Source organism: Oryzias melastigma, linkage group LG17, assembly GCF_002922805.2.
Source record: "Oryzias melastigma strain HK-1 linkage group LG17, ASM292280v2, whole genome shotgun sequence".
Taxonomy (NCBI): Eukaryota; Metazoa; Chordata; class Actinopteri; order Beloniformes; family Adrianichthyidae; genus Oryzias; species Oryzias melastigma.
The window spans coordinates 25,837,150-25,858,896 of NC_050528.1; the positions used below are offsets into that span (position 1 = coordinate 25,837,150).

A 21,747-nucleotide genomic window follows, 5' to 3' on the forward strand; every position below is an offset into this window, starting at 1 on the left:
AAATATCCGTAAATTTAGTGAAGAAAACTCATTGTGAATTGGGTATTGCACAACTCACACAGAGTGCTAATAATAATATCAGCAACAGTGCAGCTTACAGAAATGTTGCAGAGGATTATAAGGAAAGACCTGATGCCTTCAGGTGTTTTCAGGGAGATCTAGCAGAGAATCTTTTAGTTTGATGCATGAATAAAAAAAAAGTTCACTTCTATACCTAGCCATTCTGGTGTAGTCAGAACTTTTTCAAGGGGGAAAAAACCCAAAACACTCAGCATGAAATGAAAAAGAGAAATTCTTGAAACATAAATTATTCACACAGGTTCCACATGCTAGCAATAAATTCCGTTTCATCTTACCTCAGGACTGCATGACCTTCATCTGGTTTGTAGGGCTTTAGTTTAGCTTTGGTATGTTGGAAAAGAATGTTAAACGTAAAATGTGAAGCGACCATGCATCGAACCTGCAAACGCATTTCAGGGTTGAGAGTTTTTCAGACAAAACATCTTCGCATCATGTGCCCGATCAAAGATCTGGTTTGTTCTGTGTCACATGATGTTTTAAAGGGAGGCAAAACGCCATGCCAATTTGCAGAGAAAGACAATGAATCCAAACACATTTCAATTATATTAACAAACGGATAAAAGCGGAAAATACACAACAGAGTTTAGCTCATGAGTAATCATAATTCTGTGTCAGCACAAGCAGTAAAGGAAGTAGTTACTTCCTTTCCTTACAAAAAGGTACTAAAACCATAGAAAAAATATTTCAGTCCATATTTTAATACTTGCTGGGGTGAGAAAATGAGAAAATTTTAGTACGTTATGCTTAAAGTTAAGAAATCAAATAAAAGTTATAATTAAGGATGTCATAATTCTCAGTATAAACCAAATCATATGTTACACCATTGAACCAAAATGGGGGAGAGTAAATGGTTGCGTCCGTACTGCAAAACCATTAGGCTTATGCTTAAAGTGTTAAACATGTATTGTTTTAAGTTTGACATGGATTTATTATTCATTAGTTTTTATTACATTACATCAAAGTTTTCTTAATTGCTACTTATTAGGAAATTTAAATGGGGATATTTCTGAATTATAGCTTCTTTTTGTTGTTATTTTAACCAGACAAATCATACATCAAACTGAAACCAAACCATGACCCAAAAATCTGCATCCCTAATTATCAATAAAATAAAAAAAAAAAAAATATTCTGGTTTTCCTAAAAACTTGACATATTTTAAAAGTGTTCCCATTGGTCTTTTCATAAGATTCGATGTTTTTAGACAAAATAAAAAAGAAAATATGTTATTTAAGACAAAGTTTCTGCAGAGTGACATAAATTCATCAAAAAATGTCCTCAGAATTGTGGGCGGGACTGTTAGTAGAGTGAGCCTGCTCTCATTTCCCAGCATCCTCTGACTCCTGACTTTGTTTTAGTGCCTTCAGGGCGTCGATTTTATGCTCCGACACGAAAAACCAATCGTTTTTCGCAGTCTTTTGTGCCCTCAGCAATTACGTTGTTGAGTTTGGATAAAAGTGTTTTTTGAGGTTATTGCTGATGTGATATTGTTGTGTGTTGTTATGGAGCCAAGGAGCACTCATTTTAAACTATGATGGTCTGACACATTAATGTGATTGTGTTGTGTTTGTGTGAAACAGCACTGGAACTTCTACAAATGAATTGCCCTCTGGGACCAATAAAGTTTTCTGAATCTGAATCTGAATCTGAATCTTTATTTGCAGTCTGTGCACTAGCTGACAGCCCCACCCCGAAAACTAACTTCTTATTGTTTAAAATTATTCTATGGAAACATTCCTATGATTATTTCATGTCCACAAAAAATAAGCTGTTGTTACGCCCCAGTCTATGATTTTGAAAAAAACTGAGCTCAACAAAATGAATAAATTAAGTTGAAAGAGCAACAACATTTAATAGAGTTTAAAATTCAACAATTTAGGTTATACAGAGAAAAACTATTATTAAGGAACATACATGGACTGGCCCTGAGTGATATACATTTCTCCTTTTTGTTCTCTCAAGAGGCTAACTACACCCTTTAGGACGTCCCCTGTGTGGATCCGTTGTCATTTGTTTTTTTTCTATTGTAAAGTTCCCAGTGTTTCATTTTTTTAACCAGTTTTTAGCCAAAAACAAAAAAGTCTTTGTTGTTTTTTTTAAAGACACATTTTCTTCAGTCGGCACAGAAGTTAGTCTCCAGCTAATTTCCAATCAGGTCTTTGCTTAGGCTCTCTCCCACTAGCTTATAGCACCTCACAAGCCCAAGATAAAGTTAGTGTAGGAATAAATAAAAATGGCGAGCAATATTAGAGCTATCGAGCTATACAGTGTTGATCTAGATTGGCAGGTCAGATGATGGAATGAAGATGTACATGGATCTATTTATCTCCAAGTGGATGCTTGAGAATTGTAGCAGAGAAACAAGACTTAAGCCCGCCTAAACCTGAGATTTTCAAACCGCAGGTTTTTATCTGTTTCTGATACAACACAGTTTGAAAAAATAAATACTCAGAAATGCAGTTTTATATAAAAACTGTATAAACTGTATAAATGCAGATTTATACACAAGGAGGGCTCATAACATACTACATTTTATACTGATGCATGGTTTTGCTAGTGGGATTGCTAGTCTTTCTGATTTTTTTTACTTTATTGCACATTTTTTCAATTTACAGAGATTCACAATTCTCAGAGTTTCGGAAACTATCAATATACAAATTGAAATCAGAAAAAAATACAATGAAACATGGTTTTCGGACAGAGAATTTACATTTGTGAATATGATATTTGGCCAAAATGAGCATGAAATGTATTGATAAAAGACCAGAATCCTTTTGTATTTTCCTTGATATGTGACCCATCAAGACATCCTTCCAGAACAAAACAAAACCAGCTTTGATTTTCTCACCAATTAAGTCACACATTTTCTGCCAGAACACTTTAACAAAGTGTATCAAAGTTCAATCGTCTTTCTGACTTCTTATTTTTCCGAGGTTCCCTGAAAGCGTCACCAGTCTTTGGAATTCATCAACTGCCTTTACGTAAACAAAAGTGCGCACACCTCCTACCCACGATGCAGCGCGGCGGCTGAACACAACATAGCCATCTTGTCAAGAGTTGTCTGGGTGAACGAGGCGACTGCACGCTCCCAGAAGATTATCACTTTTAAAAAGCTTATATTTCAGAATAGTATTCTTGTTTTTTTCTTTACTGCTGATATTATATAAGGGACGCTTGGCCGCAAACGATACAGAACGTGTGAGGAGAGGGCACACAGGACCGCGTTCGGGAAGATGTCTCGCATACTTGTACCGACGTAGGGGGAGTGTACGGCAGCCAGTTGGTGTGAAGCGTTAGCTCGCTTGTTGAGTGAAGGGCTCCGGGCCCTCCTCAGCCCAAAGCAGCCCCCGGAAGCTGGGGAGCACAACAGCCCGGCGTACACCGGACAACCGAGGATACCAGCAGGCCAGAGCGGACCGCCTCGGAGCTCCCGCAGCCCTTCGTCGGTGCGTGGAGTCCCGGACAAGAAACTGCGAAACGCAACAGGAGACCAACAGGAAGAGAATGACGCAGATTCATTTTGATAACAGTTAAGTAGACGGACAAAACCCAACGCGAACGTGCTGTTGATGCTAGCAGCTCGTCTGCTTTTTGACCGACTCGGAACCAGACTGTCATTATGTCGAAAATGCCGGCGAAGAAAAAGAGCTGTTTTCAGATTACGAGTGTGACTCAGGCCCAAGTGGCGGCTGTCGGTGCTGCCGACGACACCGAGAGTCTGGACGACCCGGACGAAACGCGGAATGAAGACGTCTCGGCGGAGATGTACGAGCCCCTCCGAGTGGAGGCTGCCTGCGACAGAGGCTCGCCCGAGGACGGCGTGAATAACGTCGGGGAGGCCGACGCTGTGGCTTCCCCCGGTGGGGAGCCACGCAAAGGGGGAGTGTCCGGCTCCAGTCAGGGTGTTCAGCAGCAGCAGCAGCCGCCGCCTCCAACACCCGGCGTGTCAGTCACCACATCACAGCCTGCTGCAGTGACCAGCGCCGCTCCTCCTTCCAGCACCTCCACGGTGAGCTGCTCCTCACGTTTCAGGGTCATTAAACTCGATCATGGTACCGGAGAACCCTTTCGCAGGGGCAGATGGACATGTACGGAGTTCTATGAGAAGGACTCCGAGGCCTCCCATGCTGGAAGGACTGTAGATAGTATAAGACACGGCAGCATAACACTGGACCCCGCTGCAGACAGGGACAGTGGGCTGGGGCTCACGGTAGGTTCAGTTGTTTCCCCTGCAACACACTCGAGTCTGAGCTTGGGCTCCATGGCAGAGGCCTCCCACTCGTCCACGCGCATGCACCCAGTGGAGACACCACCACAGCAGATCGTGCATCCCAACTACAGCTTGAAGCCAGCAGCCACTCCGGTTCCATCAGTCGAAGGAGTTCTCCAGAACATGCTGCCTGTTGGTCAGAACGGCCTGCCTCAGCCCGTTCTCCCCATTCAGAAGTCACCCATCGTGACCCCATCAGCCCAGCCTCTTGTGTACCCTCCCCAGCAACAGCCGCTTCTGCCGCAGCTTCCTGTTGGCCATCATCAGTCATCAGGGCACGTCCAGAACCAGACTGAGTACTATCAACCTCTGGGGCCTGCTACTGGCCAAACACTCCCAGTGTCCAGACTCTCTATCGGACAAGGCTCCATTCCAGTCTCTGGGGCGGTGTCGGGTCAGGTTGAAAACGCCGTCGTAGCTGGAGCAGGACCTGTATCTGCTGGACAGACCGCATTGCTGGGAGGAGCGGGAGGCCCCATTCATGTCGGAGGCTCCATCGTGCCTCCCAGCCACCCCATGTCCTCCGTTGTACAAAACGTGCCTGTCGTCGCAGTGAGCTCCAGTGTGCCCAGCACTGGGCCCGCCGCCGTGCTCAGTGCCTCCAGTGCAGCCATGCCAAATGTGACCACCTCCAGCTTGCCTCCCGCTCAGAGAACTGTCAGCAAAGTTCCGGGAGTGCAGGCCTCCCTCGCTGCTGGATTTGGACTGATGGAGGGCAGCGCCGGACGGAAGTCGGAGGGGATTATCTATGCACCGTCTCTGGTTGTCTCTGGCAGGGAACAGGTGAAGTCCCTCATGCCTGAAAGCCTGCAGCTCGCCACCCCGACTGTCAACAGCCTTTTTGGGATCACCATACCTGTCGACGGGGAGGAAGACAGGTAGTGTTTACTCTGCATCTTCACTTGAAACCCCCTTATGCTTTCCCACCCTCCTGACATCTGACAGCCTTGCTTTGATTATTAAAAAAAACAGCTTATCTTGTCAAACACATAAGGTTTTTCCCCCTTGTGAAGTAAGGGGCAGTAATGGAAGCAGGGGAGCGTGTATGAGGAAGAGAGCAGTGGAACACAGGAAGGAAACATGTTTGTTGCTTCTTATTAAGCCCTAAAGAAGTAGGTGGAGTGTAGAACGTCTGACACCCACGGCTTCCACTGCTCAAGCAATGGCTTGTTAAAACACATGAAACCTCTGTGTGTGAAAGCATATACATTTGTGCAGTGTGTCACCCTCCAGCCTTTAAAGCCAACATCAGCATGTTGTTATGAGTCAGCACAGTCTTTTCAGCCTCATAAATTAACTGCATTCCTCTTGTTTTAATAACTTGCAGTTCCTGGAAAATGTGATTTAAACTTGCAGATTCTCTTCAAGAGGAGCTGATCCGCTTACACCAGTGTGATCGGAAGTGTCGACAAACCCATTTTTGGCGCGCAGTCGCTCTGTTAATATTCAAATCAAAAGCCGAGCGCATAATGAAACCCAACGTTTCAGTCTGAGTACATGCAGCATGAGCTTCTTGCAACAGTTTTAGTAGATGGCACTCGCATGCGGAAATGATTGTCTGAAATCTGTAGTGGTTTCCATTTTCAACCTCACAGAGGTGCTAGGAAGTAGAACAGACAGGAAATGCAGAGCATAATAAAAGGCACACATTTTTTGGGGGAGTTTTGATTGGCCGTTAACGTAATGACAGCATGTCATGCACCCTTCTGATTATTTTAACTGAGACCTTTTTGCTTTTATTTAATGAGGGGTATGACGATCTGAAAAACACAAGCCTTCAGTCTACTCTCATGTCTTGAAATAGTCAAAAAAGAGAGATGAATAAATAGTACTATTATAGACTTGTTTACCTCCCTGTTATGATCTTGAGCAATAGTTTTTGAAGAACTTTAAATTCTTGGAATATTGACTGGTTTTACTTTTCTCTATTTTTTTTTATTGTGAACTATGCATCCAGCTATTTTCAGAGGATTTGGTCAGTTATTCTGTTTGTGTATACTTTAGTAGTTTCTTTTTATTTTACTCATTTGACAAATATAATCTTTGTAAAACACTGAGATCTGAAATTGATTGATGGGAAATACTAAGGGTGTATTCAGACTGAGAAAGTTTGTTGGTTTGGATCGAGTCCTGAAGATTGCGTTTCGTCTGTATTCAGACTGCTGTCCACCGGAGATTTCTGTTTCCAACCAAACCTTTTAAACAAAACCACGTGACTAAAGATCTCTTCAGTCATTGGCCCTCGATTAAAAATGGAGAAAGATGGAGGTGCTTCAGTTTGCAAATGCCAAGATTTTTCACTTATTCAAACTTTTTAATTAGCTGATTGATTTTGAGCGTCTGTATGAAGGCCAGATTCAACACTTTTTACTGCTGCTTTGGTACAGCAGAGATATGCTGCAAGGTGGTTACTGAGGATGCGACAGCTAAGAAAGTACGCTAATAAGTGTTTGTTATATATACATTGTTGGCAAAACGGTGAGAAGCAATGTGGATCACGTTAAAAGTTGTTTTAATCAGCCCAAATTCATTTGCCACTTTTTAATAAGTTGTTGTGTCTCATCATTGTGGCGTTATGGCATTGGCTTTTAGAGAATTCTGTTCAGGAATTAAAGGTAGCTTTTGGGATTACGTCAAAGTAGGGCAGTGCTGCGTAACCAGACATAGGAAAGCATTTAAGAAGTGTTTTTAGCTGTGTTAGAGCAAACATTCTACATTGCACAGAGTTGTACCTTTTTTTTTCCTGTTTGCTAACTTGACCATTGTTGCCTTACTTTTGTCAGCGGCTCATCTGTTGTGTTATTCCTTCACTGTTTACATCACGTGACTACCAGCTACGGTGGCCATTTTGATTGTTTCAGTCTCGGAGAGGATCATATTCAGACTGAGGAATCTCAGAGTGAACCGAAGTTCAGTCCGATTGGAAACGAACAGATACCACCTGGAATGATGGGTCAGAGAGCTCTTCCTAATCCGGGACCAGGATTCGTTCGTGCTTATCAGCCCCATTATCAAGGGAAGCAAACTCTGGTTCACTTTAAGCAGCTCAAGTATTTCCAGTGTGAATACACCCTAAGAAATGTAAATTATTTTTTATTTGTAGCGTTACCACACACTGCTAATCCACACTACTTTTAAAGTTATTTTACTCTCATAATAATAATGAATAACTGTATTGTGTAACTGCGAAAATGCTTCTTCTCACCTTGGAACTTTTTAGTTTGAAGGAGTGAGATGAGTAAGACACAAGTGCTGAAGAAAACACTTTGTCTAAAGGCTTGGAAAAAAAAAAAAAAAAAATTTAAGACCCCTTTAAAAAGTCTTGATTTTTGGTAGAAGCAAAATAGATTAAGAATGACTGATATCTTTGGACACTTTCGAACAAGGATAGTCTCTCAAACTTTTTTTAATGGCCAAAAAATGTCATATTATTTATTTCTGTTCTGTTTTCTGGGGGTAATATTGCATAGTAAGAAAAGTCAAGTTCTTCATGTTTCCACGTACATACACTTTTTCCTTCAGACAATTAAGGATAAAGACATTGTTTATTTCGAAAAAGGTTGACCACTGGCCTGCAGTCTTCTCACATTTCACATCTGTCATGCCACCTTACTATCAGCTGTTTGTGATGGGCGTGGCCTGCGTGACAAACCTGCCAGGTCTGTCAGTGACTGCCCCCTTGTGTCTTGATGTGGTCTTCAAAGAGCATCTCAAGTGGGGTATCATTATGTGTACCCAGGTTGCATGATTTGAGAAAAAGTTGGGATGCAGTGATCAATACTGCAATGACTATATGACTTGTGATACGTGAACAAATCACAAAACAACAACAACAAAAACTTCATTTACCCCTGTATATTTACCAAAAGCATCGGTACACATCTCCGTTCTGGGTTCAGAGAATCTCTCAGTTAGGATCCCCCATATCAGCAGCTGTCCTGCACAGGAGAACACCACTGCTCCGTAACAGGGACGCGTGCAGTCAGGGGATGATAGTATGGCAAGGGAAAGGGATCATAAATCCCCAGGAAAAGCGGGCACGGCACCGCCATCAGGCTGTTGCTGTCGGTATCCAAGATGGGCCATAAACAAAGAGAAAACACGCAGAAAATTAGGAAATAAAGACTGATTAAAAAAAAAAAAAAAAAAAACTGTAAAGCAGCGGGAGAAAAGATCAAATCTACAAAGAAACATTAGCCATTCTATACATCAAATCAATAATAGAACCTAATGGAACCAATTAAGAAGTAAAACATAAACATATCTGACGACTGCTCAAAATCACATCAAGGATTGCGACAACCCAAAAGTAGTAGGAAAACAAACAAGTTCAAAAACTAGATTACAGATAACTTGATTAAAGAAGTAATAAGAATAAAAAAAAACATAAAAATGACACCATAAAACTATATGAGCGAGGTCTTCTGTAAAGAAATAGAGCGGCATGGTCACTCAGGCAGACTGGTAAGTTTTGTCATGTGGGCCACGCCCTTCACGAACCGCTGATAGTGTCAGGTCATGGCAGAAATCTTGTGAAATAACTACAGGCCAGCATTTAAAATGTGTTGGAGAAAACTTCAATTCGTCTGAGAAAAAAGAACAAATTTACGAAAATTGAGTTTCTGCTTGACTACCTAGTCTTCCAGTTATCATTTACTGACTACTACCATCATCACCTTATTGCACCATGTTTACCAATGAGACATTTCCAACCCCCTCTTAATTTGGCTTGGGTAGATTTGTACCGTTGGCATTCTTTTTTTTCTTAACTTGAAATGCGTGCCCCTATCTCACTTCCACTGGTGAGCTTGTTTACATTCAAGTGATTGCTTTACTGACCCAGGGGTCACTTTCTGCTGCCAGAAAATGTCCTTCTTTGGTCTGTGCTAGAGTTTAGCTTTGGAGTAGTGGTACTGTCCCACCAGTAAACTGCTGGGGATGTCTCTAATTTACGGTAATCTAGCAAGATCTCCATTACTAGCCCACTTGAAAGATACATCCAGGAGTCATTACATCGAAAAGGTTAATTCAATTTGACTCTGCGGCCCATACTCGCAGCCAAGATCAATGTTTGCTGAGCTGCTGAAAATCTAAATTCTACTCTGTGTACTGTATGTCCACAGGTATCAGAACCTGACATTTTTACAGTGACACTGCACAGTTAATACTGTGAGGATGTTTAAAGCCTCGGTCACGTCTGCATCTCAACGGTTTGATTTGTCTAAAGGGAAGTAAGTAAGTTAGTTGAGTTGGAGTTGAATGATGACAAAGTGTGGTGACAGTATTATTACTTGTGCAGCCTTTAATAAGTGAAACATTTACAGTTGTGTAAGAAGAGCTTACGAGTACTTACAATTCTGTGGCAGCACCTCGCCCCATTTGATTTAAATAATTCTTAGTTTTCCATCGTTGACACGCATCCAACCAGCATTTTTTCGTTTTTCATTGAGGCCATGGCATCATTATCAACTTCTTTCTATCTCAGTAGAAGTCAATTTTGTTTCTAAAATCACTGAGGCTTCGTGGGGAAGGACGTTTTATTCTTCTCAGCAGTCATTTGATGCTGCAGTAGTGATTTTGTCCCACAGACAGCTAAACCCGGTGCATTTCTGCTATTGTCAAAAGACATTAAGCCAGGTTTCTCAAACTCAATTTACCAATGAAGGCAGAGTCTGACTGAGGCTGGGCTGTATTGAACATTTGTTCATCTCAACGTACGACTAAGCAATATCTCCTACATGTCCTGTAAAACGATAGGGGCTAATGATGCTAGCAACTGTTACTAAGGACCTTTCTGACGACCAGATCCAACGATAATAGTAAATGCAAAATTTTAAGCAAACAATTATCTGAAAGATCACAAAGCTATCATCAAAGAAGCATGGACACATAGAAGATATTGCTTAGTAAACATTGAACTTTCATATTAAGGTGGGGGCCGCACAACATCAACTTGGGGGCCGCAAATGGACCGCGGGCCACCAGTTTGAGACCTTTACATATAAACAGATTCAATTTTCCTGAATATTTACGCACTTGCAATGTACCACCTTTTTTAAAACATGAAATGGTCTTAATGTAAATAAAACAAAGGCTTATGGATGGTTCTTGTTTAGTTGGTGCTGTTCTTGGTTTAGTTCTAGGTTTCTGACGACAAATTTCAAGGGCTGCCCTGCATCATGGCTTTTTATTTTTACAAGTCCAAACATCTTTCTGTTTGTTTTTGTGTCAGAAGGATTGGTAAACTAAATTTCCCAACATCCTCTGCTCTGTTCGGAGTTTAACTACACTATATCGTTATCCTTTCTTTTTAAATGTCAGCTTGAAGTTTTAAACTTTATCACATTTTTCCTGACACTCGTAACATGTTTTGGATGTTCTGGATTTTTGAAGCGTTTATCAAGAGCACATTAATGCTGAATTTTTTGGCAAAGATTAGCAGAAAACTCTTGCACAATTAAGGCTCGGGGCATCTTCTGATCTGTGCTTCAGCTGTTGACCTGATAAGTATGTCAACTCCATATGTTTAAGACAAAAAAACAGGATGTGTTACTTTTTTTAGGTTACTGTTTTGTTTTATGTTGATTTTGGAAGACCCCTTTATTACATTTATTTCCATGCTCAAACATAGTGAGACACAAGCCTTGATGAAAAAACTGTGATGTAGTTTCAGCCCCTAAATTTTCATATCCTTCCTGTGTGCTGTTGGCTGTGTAACTCTGCTTGGGCTCACGTAAATGTCCCATGAGGCATTGCAAAGTTTCACTTTTTCCTCCTCAGATCAGCCAGGTAAAATTATAGCACTTTGGAAAAGAGCTAATTTGTGCAAAAAAAAAAAAAGTCACCTTTGGTGCTAAGGAATTTTGTATAGAGGATTTTTCTCATTTTTTTCATTTTCTGTGGATACTAGTGTTGTAAACAGAAGCTAATAATTAAGCTCCGCCATATTTTTACGCTGAGGTTTGGGACAATACTGCTGATCTCATGCAGTGTGTTTTCAGGGCACCTATGTTTTTGCTTGTGAGGGGACCCAGCTGCCCTGTCGATAAGAGCAAGGGGCTCTTGTAACAGCATGGTCCTATCAGACACTGAGCAGTAGTCTTTCCACTGAGCTCCTGTTCTGCTGATAAGAGACCTGACAGTGGGGAGTGTCTGCCAACTTTACTTGTTCTCATGCATACTCCTTTTTTATTTTCAGTGAATTATTTTTGAGAGGTCTTAATGACAGCAAAGCCACTGATTGAACTGTTAAACTCAGGGCTGTGGCATCAGTGCACCTGGAACTTTGCTTTAAGTTGTTTCTTTGTTGGCAGACTGAAATGGCATGCCAGTTGCTCTTGTACATTTGCAGGACTGAATGACATTCCTCTGCTTCAGCAACTGTGGTATGATCACAGGACATGAAAGGAAGCTGCATAGTTATTACCCTTTTGTTTATTCAAAAGGCAATTTAGCTACATTTATAACATTCCAACCTTTCCCCCTCCACTTATTTTTATTTTTATATTCTCTACATACTGGAAGTTGTGCATAATTGATCGTAGGCCCCTACAACAAAACTGTAAGCTGCCTACTGACTGTATGTGCGAACTTACATCAGGTGACCTGTACTATTGCTTCAGTATTCACTCTATTCCATTGTCTGATACAGTTCAGTGACACTTACATCACACAGGATGCAATTTTTCTAGCACCATGATTTCTGCGTCTCATGTACATTTGCTTGCTTGCCGTTAATAAATGCAGAGTCAGTTTGTCCTTCCAGCCTTAATCTTGGGGTTTTTGCTCATAAAGAATTAATACAATGACATATAAGAGAAAACATCAAGAAACGGTTTAGTGATGAACCTTCATTTCCAACTATCACTTGCATAGGTAATTTTGTGGCTGATGTCTATTTTCTCTAATCCAAGCCAGGAGTTTATTTCTTTTTATTCCTACATAAAGAGAGTGATTCCTCTGTGAATTGAGAGACTCTGCTCCTTTATTGGGTTTATTAGGGGCGTGTCTTGTACTTACTCTTGTAAGTACAAGTCTCCACATTGGGGAAAGAGAAAACCTGGCTGAGGAAGCCCACATGGTGTAGCAAAACAGTTGGTTTGAAGCTACCATGGCTCTCAGGAAAGTGTTCTCGGTGGAAGTGTGACATAAAGACAATCACAGAGATAAAACTGTCGGGTTTTTCCCTCCGTGACCTCTTCTCTTAACTTCTGCATCCTGTTTTTACTTGGTGTCCCTCACAGTGCTCTCCACCTTCTGTTCAGCTGATACCCCTCGCTCTGTTCCCTGTTTCCGCACTGGGCTCCCTGGTCGTATTGAATGACATTTGGTGGCACATTTTATCCAGAGTGCTTCACTCAGATGGAAGGTGATAGGTTTTTTTCCGATTGACATGGGTATTATTTCTAATAACACAGTAAAGCACCAAGCTTTTTATACCTACAGTCATACACTCAAAGTTAGGATCGGTTATCATGAATAATAACATTATATCATGTGTAAGTGATTCTATTTTTGTGGCTGTTTTTTGTGATATTGTGATCTACAGGTAATGTTTGTTTTTTTCATTCCTTGAAATATACAAATAAGGAAACGATGTTAAAGTTGCAAGACTGTTCTTCTACCATCAATCTAAGGTGTGTTTAAGTCATTAAAGTGCATCGTACTATATAGGCTTTATCTTCTTGTATCCATAGTGACATATATGCTACTTTTTTCACAATTGTAGCTATGCAATTTATGTGTCTTTCCCAGGCTCACTGTTTAGCCCCCGATTAGAACCCCTGACCAACCACTTTAATTTGGCAACCTGTCTGCAAGTAATCTATCAAAGTGCAATGGATCTGTTGTAAACTGCACAACATGGAAATAACACAGCCTGCCTAGTTAATGGAAAAAAATGACACTTTGAAATTTCAAATGAAGTTTTTTTTTTTCTTCAGCCAGTTTCTTATATTACTTAGTTTTTTGTGTTCATCAGTTTATCACCCCCTCTTCTGCATCTGGTGCTTTTATTAATGTAATAGTTTTCAGAAATCTAGATATTATTACCTCAGAGGGGGGCAAGACAACATCTACAACTGCCCCCGGTGATTGTTGTTTGAGTAGAGCAAGTGGCTTCAAGTCAGTCAGAAGTCTTTTGCTACACAGAAAAGTCAATAGATTTGTCATTTTATGTAACAATAGTTGTTGTGGCGTAAGATGTCAAAAACGGCAACAAAGCCTGCCAAGTTGGTAACCCTGATCATTAGCTATATTCCTATTGCCTAATTACAACAAAGCCTAAATTACCAATCTACAATAAGCAAAATAAAGGCTTAAACTTGCTTGTGCTTGAAGATTTGAAAGCATTTTTCTGATTGAAGGTGCTCGTTTAATGCTGACTGATTTCAAACATGTGGTTGTTGCCATGTAGGGCAGAGATGTCTACATCCAGGCTTTGAGTTCCATTGTTTTGCATCTTATCCAACACATTTGCTCTCACTGTTTCTTAATAAAGAAACACTGCTGATCCATGTAATCAGCAGCAGAGATAACCAGAAAACATGGATTTAGTCACTATCTTAAGTGTTTTTTCTTTTACTTTTAAGTCAAATCCCAGTGGAGTTGTGGATTGTGCTTGGAGCTTGTGGGCCAGCTCAAACACGAGTGAAAGTCAACTGGCAGGCCTTCTGACTGCAGATGATCCTCGTGGCCAAACATTGGAACTATATTTTCAAAAAGCTTAAGCACTTCCTACAGTTACAAAAAGCACCACAGTTTTACCCGGTTGGTGCTGCACGACACATTCTCCTGTTTTTCTTCCATGCTGCAGCTATGTTGTTTTAATATCTTTAAAGGCGTTTCAGATCATTTCCATAGAAGAAATCTAATTTGTGGTGTACAGTTGAACACTGCAGTCAGCTGTTTTATTTATAAATTATGGTTTCTAGTGCATGTTACAAAGAATATGCACTTATTTTTGCAGCAGGCGTTTAAAGGCATTGGACTGTGAGTAAACGCACTCTTTTTCTCAAAAAAAGAATTTGCATGTAAAATGAAGCTGAATAATTTTTAATGAAAGCTTTCTGCTGCTCCAGACATGCAGGAAAATAGTTTAGCACCCTCCCTCTGGCTTTGGTGTGCCGCAAGAAAACACAAAATGTGCCTAAAATATATCTTATAACAGTCCCACTGTCACTTTGCTACCTGAATGACTACATTCATCAATTCTTTGCATTCAGGAAATGTTTAAACACAATAGGTCTCTCTGCATTTAATTTTCAGGAAAACAGTAAGTGCTAAAATAAACTTGTAGGCTTTATGTAATTGTTGCATCTGTCAAAATTTATTTTAGTAAACTAATTAAACTGAAATAGCTTGTCATTTTATGTGCAAAGCTAATCCTAATAAGTAAAAAAAAAAAACATTTTCCCCCACTCTTCTTTAGATTCAGCACAAGTCGATGACTTGTTTTGGTTCTAGCCGTTGGAATGATATAACTTGGTGTTATGATGTTCAACACTGGCCTAAAGGTTGGGTTTTTAATATTTCTGCAAAAGCTCTGACTACATTGAATCTGTAATATTCTGTCCACCAGCTGAGCTAGATCAGAGCATGACGGTTATCATTGTTGAATCCTATTATTCAAGGGGGCAACAAGTCGTTATGAAAGTGGTTCTCGCATTGTTTTTGGTTACATATATACAATAGAGTTTCCTCCATTGTAGTCTGTTATCTTCTGAATACTTTGTGTGCTTGCTTTTCCACGTGTTCTAGTGTTCTTTCAGCCTTAGAGAAAACTTGTTCTGGTCTGACTGATCCTGCTGGTCTGTCATCTTCTGCTTCACTCATCATCTGCACATGGTGTAAAGAGATGCACAAAAAGAACAGCACTCCAACTGCTATAGATAACAATTGTGTTTTGAACTGGTTTGATGATCTTGGTTTCACATATGGAGCTTAAGTCAGGTTTAATAGACTTCTCGTTTATATGGTTGATCAATACCCATTTATAAATGTATTCTATTTATGATTAACTTAAATGTTTTTGGTTCTTTTAAGAGATGCCTCACAGTTGGCAATATATACAATATCTAAGATGTACAGTGCCCAACAAAATGTCATTACTTTGGCTAGTGTGGTTACTTTTTTCCATGTGAAAGCTCATTCAGGTGAAGAGTAGTGATAAGACAGAGGTGGACCAGAGAAAAGTTTGGAAAGCCTCTTTATTTTACAATTCTGATGGCGTATGGTAAATGGCGTATACTTGTATAGCGCTTTCTACCCTCCTTCAAGGTCCCAAAGTGCTTCACAGTCACAGACCCATTCACCCATTCACACACACATTCATACACTGGTGGTAATCTGATGTGATCATAAAACATGTTTTGACTTAAATGTTGAGAAGTCGCTTCCTAAAATTATCCCAAGTTTCATGTCAGTTTTTCAAAGCAGCTCAGTAGAAATCCACAGCAAAAACAAACTTGAATAAGTCCGGGTTTTACAAGAAAGGAATCCAATATTTATCGGTTCAACCAAACCAAAGAGCTGTGTCAGGTCCGATGTGGTTTGGCTATGGTTTTAACCAATCACGTCATACGTGATTTTATCAAATATTCGCCATGACCTTCAACCTCAAATTAGGTGGAAGTTTTTTATAACTCGTCTCTGCGTAAACATGCAGAGCTACAGCTGGAAGAACACCAGAAACAAGTGACTAAACAAACTTCTACGTAATTAAGTTTTCTAGAAACATAAGAGATGTTAACAGTGTCAACGTATTTTCACTCCCAACTCATCAGATATGGACGTGTGGTTCAGGCCCGTACGTGACTCTTTTTGATAATTTGTGTGTGCCAAACTCATCAATTTTTTTGACATATTGGCTGTTCCCATTAAATCAGGTGTCCCAAAACTCCAGGTCCCGAGTTGATACCGGTCCGAGGACCGCTTGTTACCACCACAGACAGGGAAAAAAATGCATCAGGGGTCCCCAGGGGTAATCAGGGGTACCCAACCCTTGGGATGCAGACGTGGACCGGTGTCTGTTCTGCGTCCTTAGGGTTGGGGACCTGTGATTCTTCAAAAAACAATCAGCCAGCACATCTAAAAACGACGAGTTAGGGACACCCAAAAGGTGAAAAAGTGACCCGGAGGGGGCCCCAACCATACATCCATATATGACTAGTTGGGAGTGAGAGTGTATTGACAGTGTTCAGTACATCAAGAACTTTATTAAATGTTCCACAAAGGACAACTAAGAAAACCTCAGGTAAAGGGCCTCATAGATTTATTTTGCTACATATGGTATGATCTTAATGTGAAATGTGAGCACTGACCAGGCAGAGGTTGGAATAGATCTACTGTGGATCGGTACAGTGAAACTCCTGGTGCGAGTGGGTCCTTAGGTCTTATTACCTCCGTACTGATTGATTTTGACATATAATTACAAGACATGCACAGGTGTTTTAATGTTGGCTGCATTCCACTTGTGGGAAAGTCCTGCTGTTATGCGCACTGTGTGCTTTTTCATGTTTTTTTTTTTTTTTTTTTTTTCAGAGAGGATGAAAGGAGCATAGCCACTATTTATTCCCTGCCTTTTTTGATAAGTTGGTTAAAATTGACTGCAGGGGGGAAAAATGGTAAATTGAGGATGACTGCTGACATCACAACACAGTGGATTTGTGGGTCAGCATTACTGTGAGGCTACAAACTAGAACAAAGCAATCTTGTGATGCTGGAAAACTTGATATGTGTACATCGTGTGCAACCTGACCTCCTTTCTTCCCTTCCTGTTGAAGGAGAGTAAACAAAGTATAGAAAGCTGGTGCCGTAAATCTTTTGGCACCCTTCCGATCATGACTCTAAATGGCCAAGAAGGATTTGGATTTACCTTAGAAATACTTGGGTTTGGCGATGTGTCAAATCCTGTTTTAGTTTTAAAACTTCTAGTTGTGCTTTAATGTAAAAAGATCAAGAACCGATACTTAATCCAATTATCTGTCAGGTCATTCCTGTTTTGTCTAGTTAAGTCCAGTTCACTATTGTAGTTCCACAGTGAATCCACTTAATTGAACCTTCTGTTCTGAGTGTGAAAGGGGCAGCGGATGATGACGAAGGACTAACTGTTTTTAACAGAAAAAAAACCCTCAAATGGCGAGGGAAGTTGTTTGCCTGGAGGTAATGGGTTTGGACAGATATAGAAAAAGGAACATCAGACCAACTAGAGTTACAGACAACAGAAAATAATATAAAGGCCTAATCAGTTTCTTTTCAATAGAGTCTATTTGATCATTCTTAACAAACAAAATGTGATATTTACTTCTGTTTAGTGTAGTGGGAACAATATTATTAAAAGTTCTTTTATGTTTTTTTTTTTTTTCCAAAGGAAGATAGTTTTTTAATGGCCTAGATTTTAATATATTTATAATAAATTGGGTACATTTCATCTTTAAAGCTGCTCTTAGACATATTTTTCATATAGGTTGGGTTTTGGTACGATTCCCACCTTGCCCACCCATTTGTTGAAGTGTTCTTTAGCAAGACTCTGAACCCCACATTTCACCTGTTGGCAGATGTTGATGTTTGGCTGCAGATCCTCTATTGGTGTGTGAATGGGATTGCGACTGTAAAGCTCTTGAGGGCTTAGAGCAAGGTAGAAAAGCACTATACTGTGGTTCCTTGTTTATTGTGGTAGTTACGTTCTAAAGATAACCCGTGATAGGTGAAATCTGCAAGGTAGGATTATAGATGTTTAAAAGCTACAAAAACTCACTACACACTTGATGCATTTTTGCCAGACATACATGAACATTTTCACACTCTTGAGATTACCTTTAGAGTTTGTCAAACTCAAAATGAGTTTGACACCCCTGCTTTAGATCTTCTGCAAAAGTGTGAAAGTGAGGTTTCGGAATTGGGAAGTCCTTGTTGGCCACTCTAACTATGAAAGTCCTAACAGCCTATCATGTGCTTCAAGCTGAAGATAGTTACTCAACTTTTTATGGATTCTGCATTAACTCTTTAACAGCGGAGTTGTTGCTGCTGGTGACACCTACATAACAAATTATTTTGACCTTTAGGCAATCAATGTAAATTAGTTCAATTTGATGCCAAGAGAAGAAACTTTGCATCAATATGCTGTGTTGCACATTGATGGAACACATTGCCAACGTAGCGTATCCATGCGTTGTATAATGTCCCAACACCGCTTTTCCCTGCTTCAGAACTGCAGATTTACGTTGTTTGTGTAAGCATTTCACGATGGTAAAGTGTTTTATATCAGCACAAGGCTTTTATCCACTTCAGAATCCGCTGGAATTATGTTAATTCTGTAAACAGTTGTAAAGTTTCAAAAGTAAAAAAAATGTCAGCACTCGATCTAAAACCATAAAGTACCATACGGCTGAGCTACAGCCACCAATATCATGAGGTTGTCATAGCATTTATCTTATCCCCTCCTGAATGGGTTTAGGGTAACATTGAGTTACCCAAGTGGTAACTTGATTTGAGCCTAGGGGCAGCTGTGGTGCAAAGGTGGAGCATTCATCTTCTGATCAGAAGATCACAGGTCTGTTTGTTGACCTGCCCTTGCCCAAGCGTCCTACATTGCTCCTGGTGGTTATAGGTTGGCGTGTTGGACAGTGAAGCTGCATTCAGTGTGTAAATGGGACTGTGACTGTAAAGCACTTTGGGGTTTCTGGGAAAGTAGTAAAGCGCTATGCAAGTATCCGCCATTTAATGTGTAACGTGAACATACAAAAGACAGCAGTTGTTACAGATTTTAACATTTTGAAATTCCACAATAGAGCTTCAAGTTTGATTAGAATCTTTTCCTCTCCAGTCCATGTTTTTATGCTCAGTTTGTTACCACATCTCCTGGATAATTCACTTTGGCAAGACTCTACTGTTCCTGACTTCCACCCATGTTTTGGATTAACATATCTGAAAAACCTGGTTCTTAATGAGCAGCTTCCACCTGGGCAGAACTTGTAAATCACTCAGTGAGGGTAGGCTGTTCTTTAGGACAAGAATTTGACCTTTGCTGTAGCCATTATGAGGCTATCGTTTTTTTAGCTAAGTTGCACTAACTGCTTCTACCAGATGTTTGTTGTGATGCCATTAACATGCAGCGTCTCGCTTTTCCTTAACTACATCCTGAAACTTGCTGAAAGATTTCCTGATTTATCTCACCTGTCCGTTTCCTGCCTCCACAGCGTTGGTTATAATCCCTTAAGCCTCTTGGGTGTATCCAAATACAATAAAAAGCTGTGTTACAGCAAAAAGTGGGGGTTTGGAGTAATAACAAAGTCACAACTAAGCCTTGTGAGCCATCTCTTTGTAGGTTTATATATGTATTTTTTGCCTCCAATCTTGTATTTTTAAGGTTTGTGTTTCTTATTCTTGTGCTTGAGTATTTCCTTTCCTCCTAGTTTGAGCTCTTAACTGCTTTGCAGACTTTGCTCTCCACTAAACCTCTGTTTAGTTTTCTTTGTAATCAGCTTGTTGGGGCTCATCTGTGACTCAACTGGTGGTTTGACAAAACGAAGGGAGTGGAACAGGGCTGTGTCATGCTTTTACCAGATGGATGACATCGAGCAGTAAAAATGTGCCAGAAGGTTATTTTTGTCCGCTGCCAGGTCATACATTTGCTCCGGGGTCGTATCTGGTTAGGCTTGACCGAGCGAAGCCATTGTTTTTTCAGCTTGGCGTCTGCGCCTTGAGCCAAAGGCTTAAGGAGAAATAAAAGAGATTTTTCTTTTGCCGCACATAACTGCCAGATTATGTGCTCCCTCCTCGATCCTGTACTTTAGGTCTATGGAGAAGACAAAGAGGGGCTTTCATGGATAGATATTGACATGTTGCGTTTTTGGACTTATAAAAGAAGCCATTGAGAGGCAAGCGTTTGCTGCATGAAAACAGGGAAGGATGAGTCCGGTGCTTACCTCGCAAACACTCCTAGTCATCTGATTTTTGTTGATTTCAGCTCATGGCTGGCTAATGCGGAGCTTTCAGCTGAGAGGAAGAGAGACTTTCTGTGGAGGTGTGTGTCTGCAATATTTTTGTACAGATGCCCACAAAGTAATATTAAGCAGAGCCAGAGGAGCGAGTGAGAGTGTTTAGTCATGAGGTAATGTGACAAAGGCAGTTTGTGCCAGAGATTTCTAGGAAAGCAGCTTTGGCTGCTGTAATATTCACACACATGCTGTAAATCGAGTGTGTGTCAGTGTGTGTGTGTGTGGGGGGGTTGTCAAAGGCGGGGTTTCCTTTCCCGCCTCCAACATACATCCCTAACCTTAGAACACAGTGTCCTTCTGGCTAATGCAGGAGTTTATCCTAAACTTCTTAATTGTTGCTGCTCATCGGACCTCTTGGCAACAGTTGAAGGAAATTATTTAAAAAAAAAAGATTGTGAAATAAAATAAAAACATTTTTACTTTAAATGTTTTTATTCAATGAAAACACAAATTTACACTTGTTTTTCAACAGTTAAATATGACACCAGTGGACTGCGCTCTTTAGTTTTTAATTTTTTGTTTTGGTTTTTGCTAGCTGTGCTTGTATGACTGGTGAGCAGTGTACTGCAGTTACATGGCCTGAGGGAGGGGGCCCTTAAAGGGAACTTGCTGCTTAAACGAGCACTTCTTCTGCAAGTCAGCATTCGTTTTTGTGACTTCTGCCACTACCAGCTAAAAAGAATGCATTTTGCAAGCTGTTTCTACATATAAAGCAAGACTGAATGTTTACTTGTACATTTTTTCCTGTTCAAGAGGACTACGGTATTTAAATCTTTGTGGCACCATTTTTAAAGGGAACAAAGCATACATTGTTTAAATGGGAATAATATTTTTTGTTGTATTTGGGGAGAAAAAATGTTGGGAAGAGATTTTCTTTTCACATCACACTACCTGGATTTAAAAAAGTTTCTGCACATCATGCATTTGTTTTTGCATTGGAAGCTAATGATGGTAATTAGTTTATATTTTAGAACCTTTTCAGAAAAAATATATTTAAAAACTTCTCAATTGTTTTTTTCTAAATAAAATTTAGAATAGTCTAAAAATGTAATAAAATCTTTCAAGAAAAAAAGTTGTACACAATATTCAGTTTCAGTTCTAATAAAGAATGCATGTTGGAGATTTATTTATTATGGATAAATCCCAAGTAACTGCTGCTTTGAGTTTAGCTGCAATTATCTAATTTTGTCTGGTTTGGGGCAAATCACCAAGGAGGAGAACAATTCCATCACCCTGTTTTTGTTTTTTAACGACGATGCCTACTTCAGTTGCTTGGACAAAAGTTGATTTAAATTGGTCATATCCATCTGAATACACTTTTGCTGTGTAATATTTGTCTCCAGATGCATTGAGAGAAGCACCTTGCAGAGAAGAGATGAAGGGCTCATTCAAACCCAGAA

The 21,747-nt window shown here is 40.2% G+C and overlaps 1 protein-coding gene across 2 annotated transcripts in view; it reads left to right on the forward strand.

Moving 5' to 3' along the window:
* The first annotated feature begins 3,083 nt into the window (after positions 1-3,083).
* LOC112147440 (TSC22 domain family protein 2) overlaps positions 3,084-21,747 on the forward strand; it is a 35,626-nt gene continuing 16,962 nt past the window's right edge. For both annotated transcript variants that reach the window (XM_024273837.2, XM_024273838.2), the window contains exon 1: positions 3,084-5,227. In XM_024273837.2, coding sequence (XP_024129605.1) covers positions 3,699-5,227 — 1,529 coding nt within the window. In that variant the 5' untranslated portion in view covers positions 3,084-3,698. The remainder of the gene's footprint in view (positions 5,228-21,747) is intronic.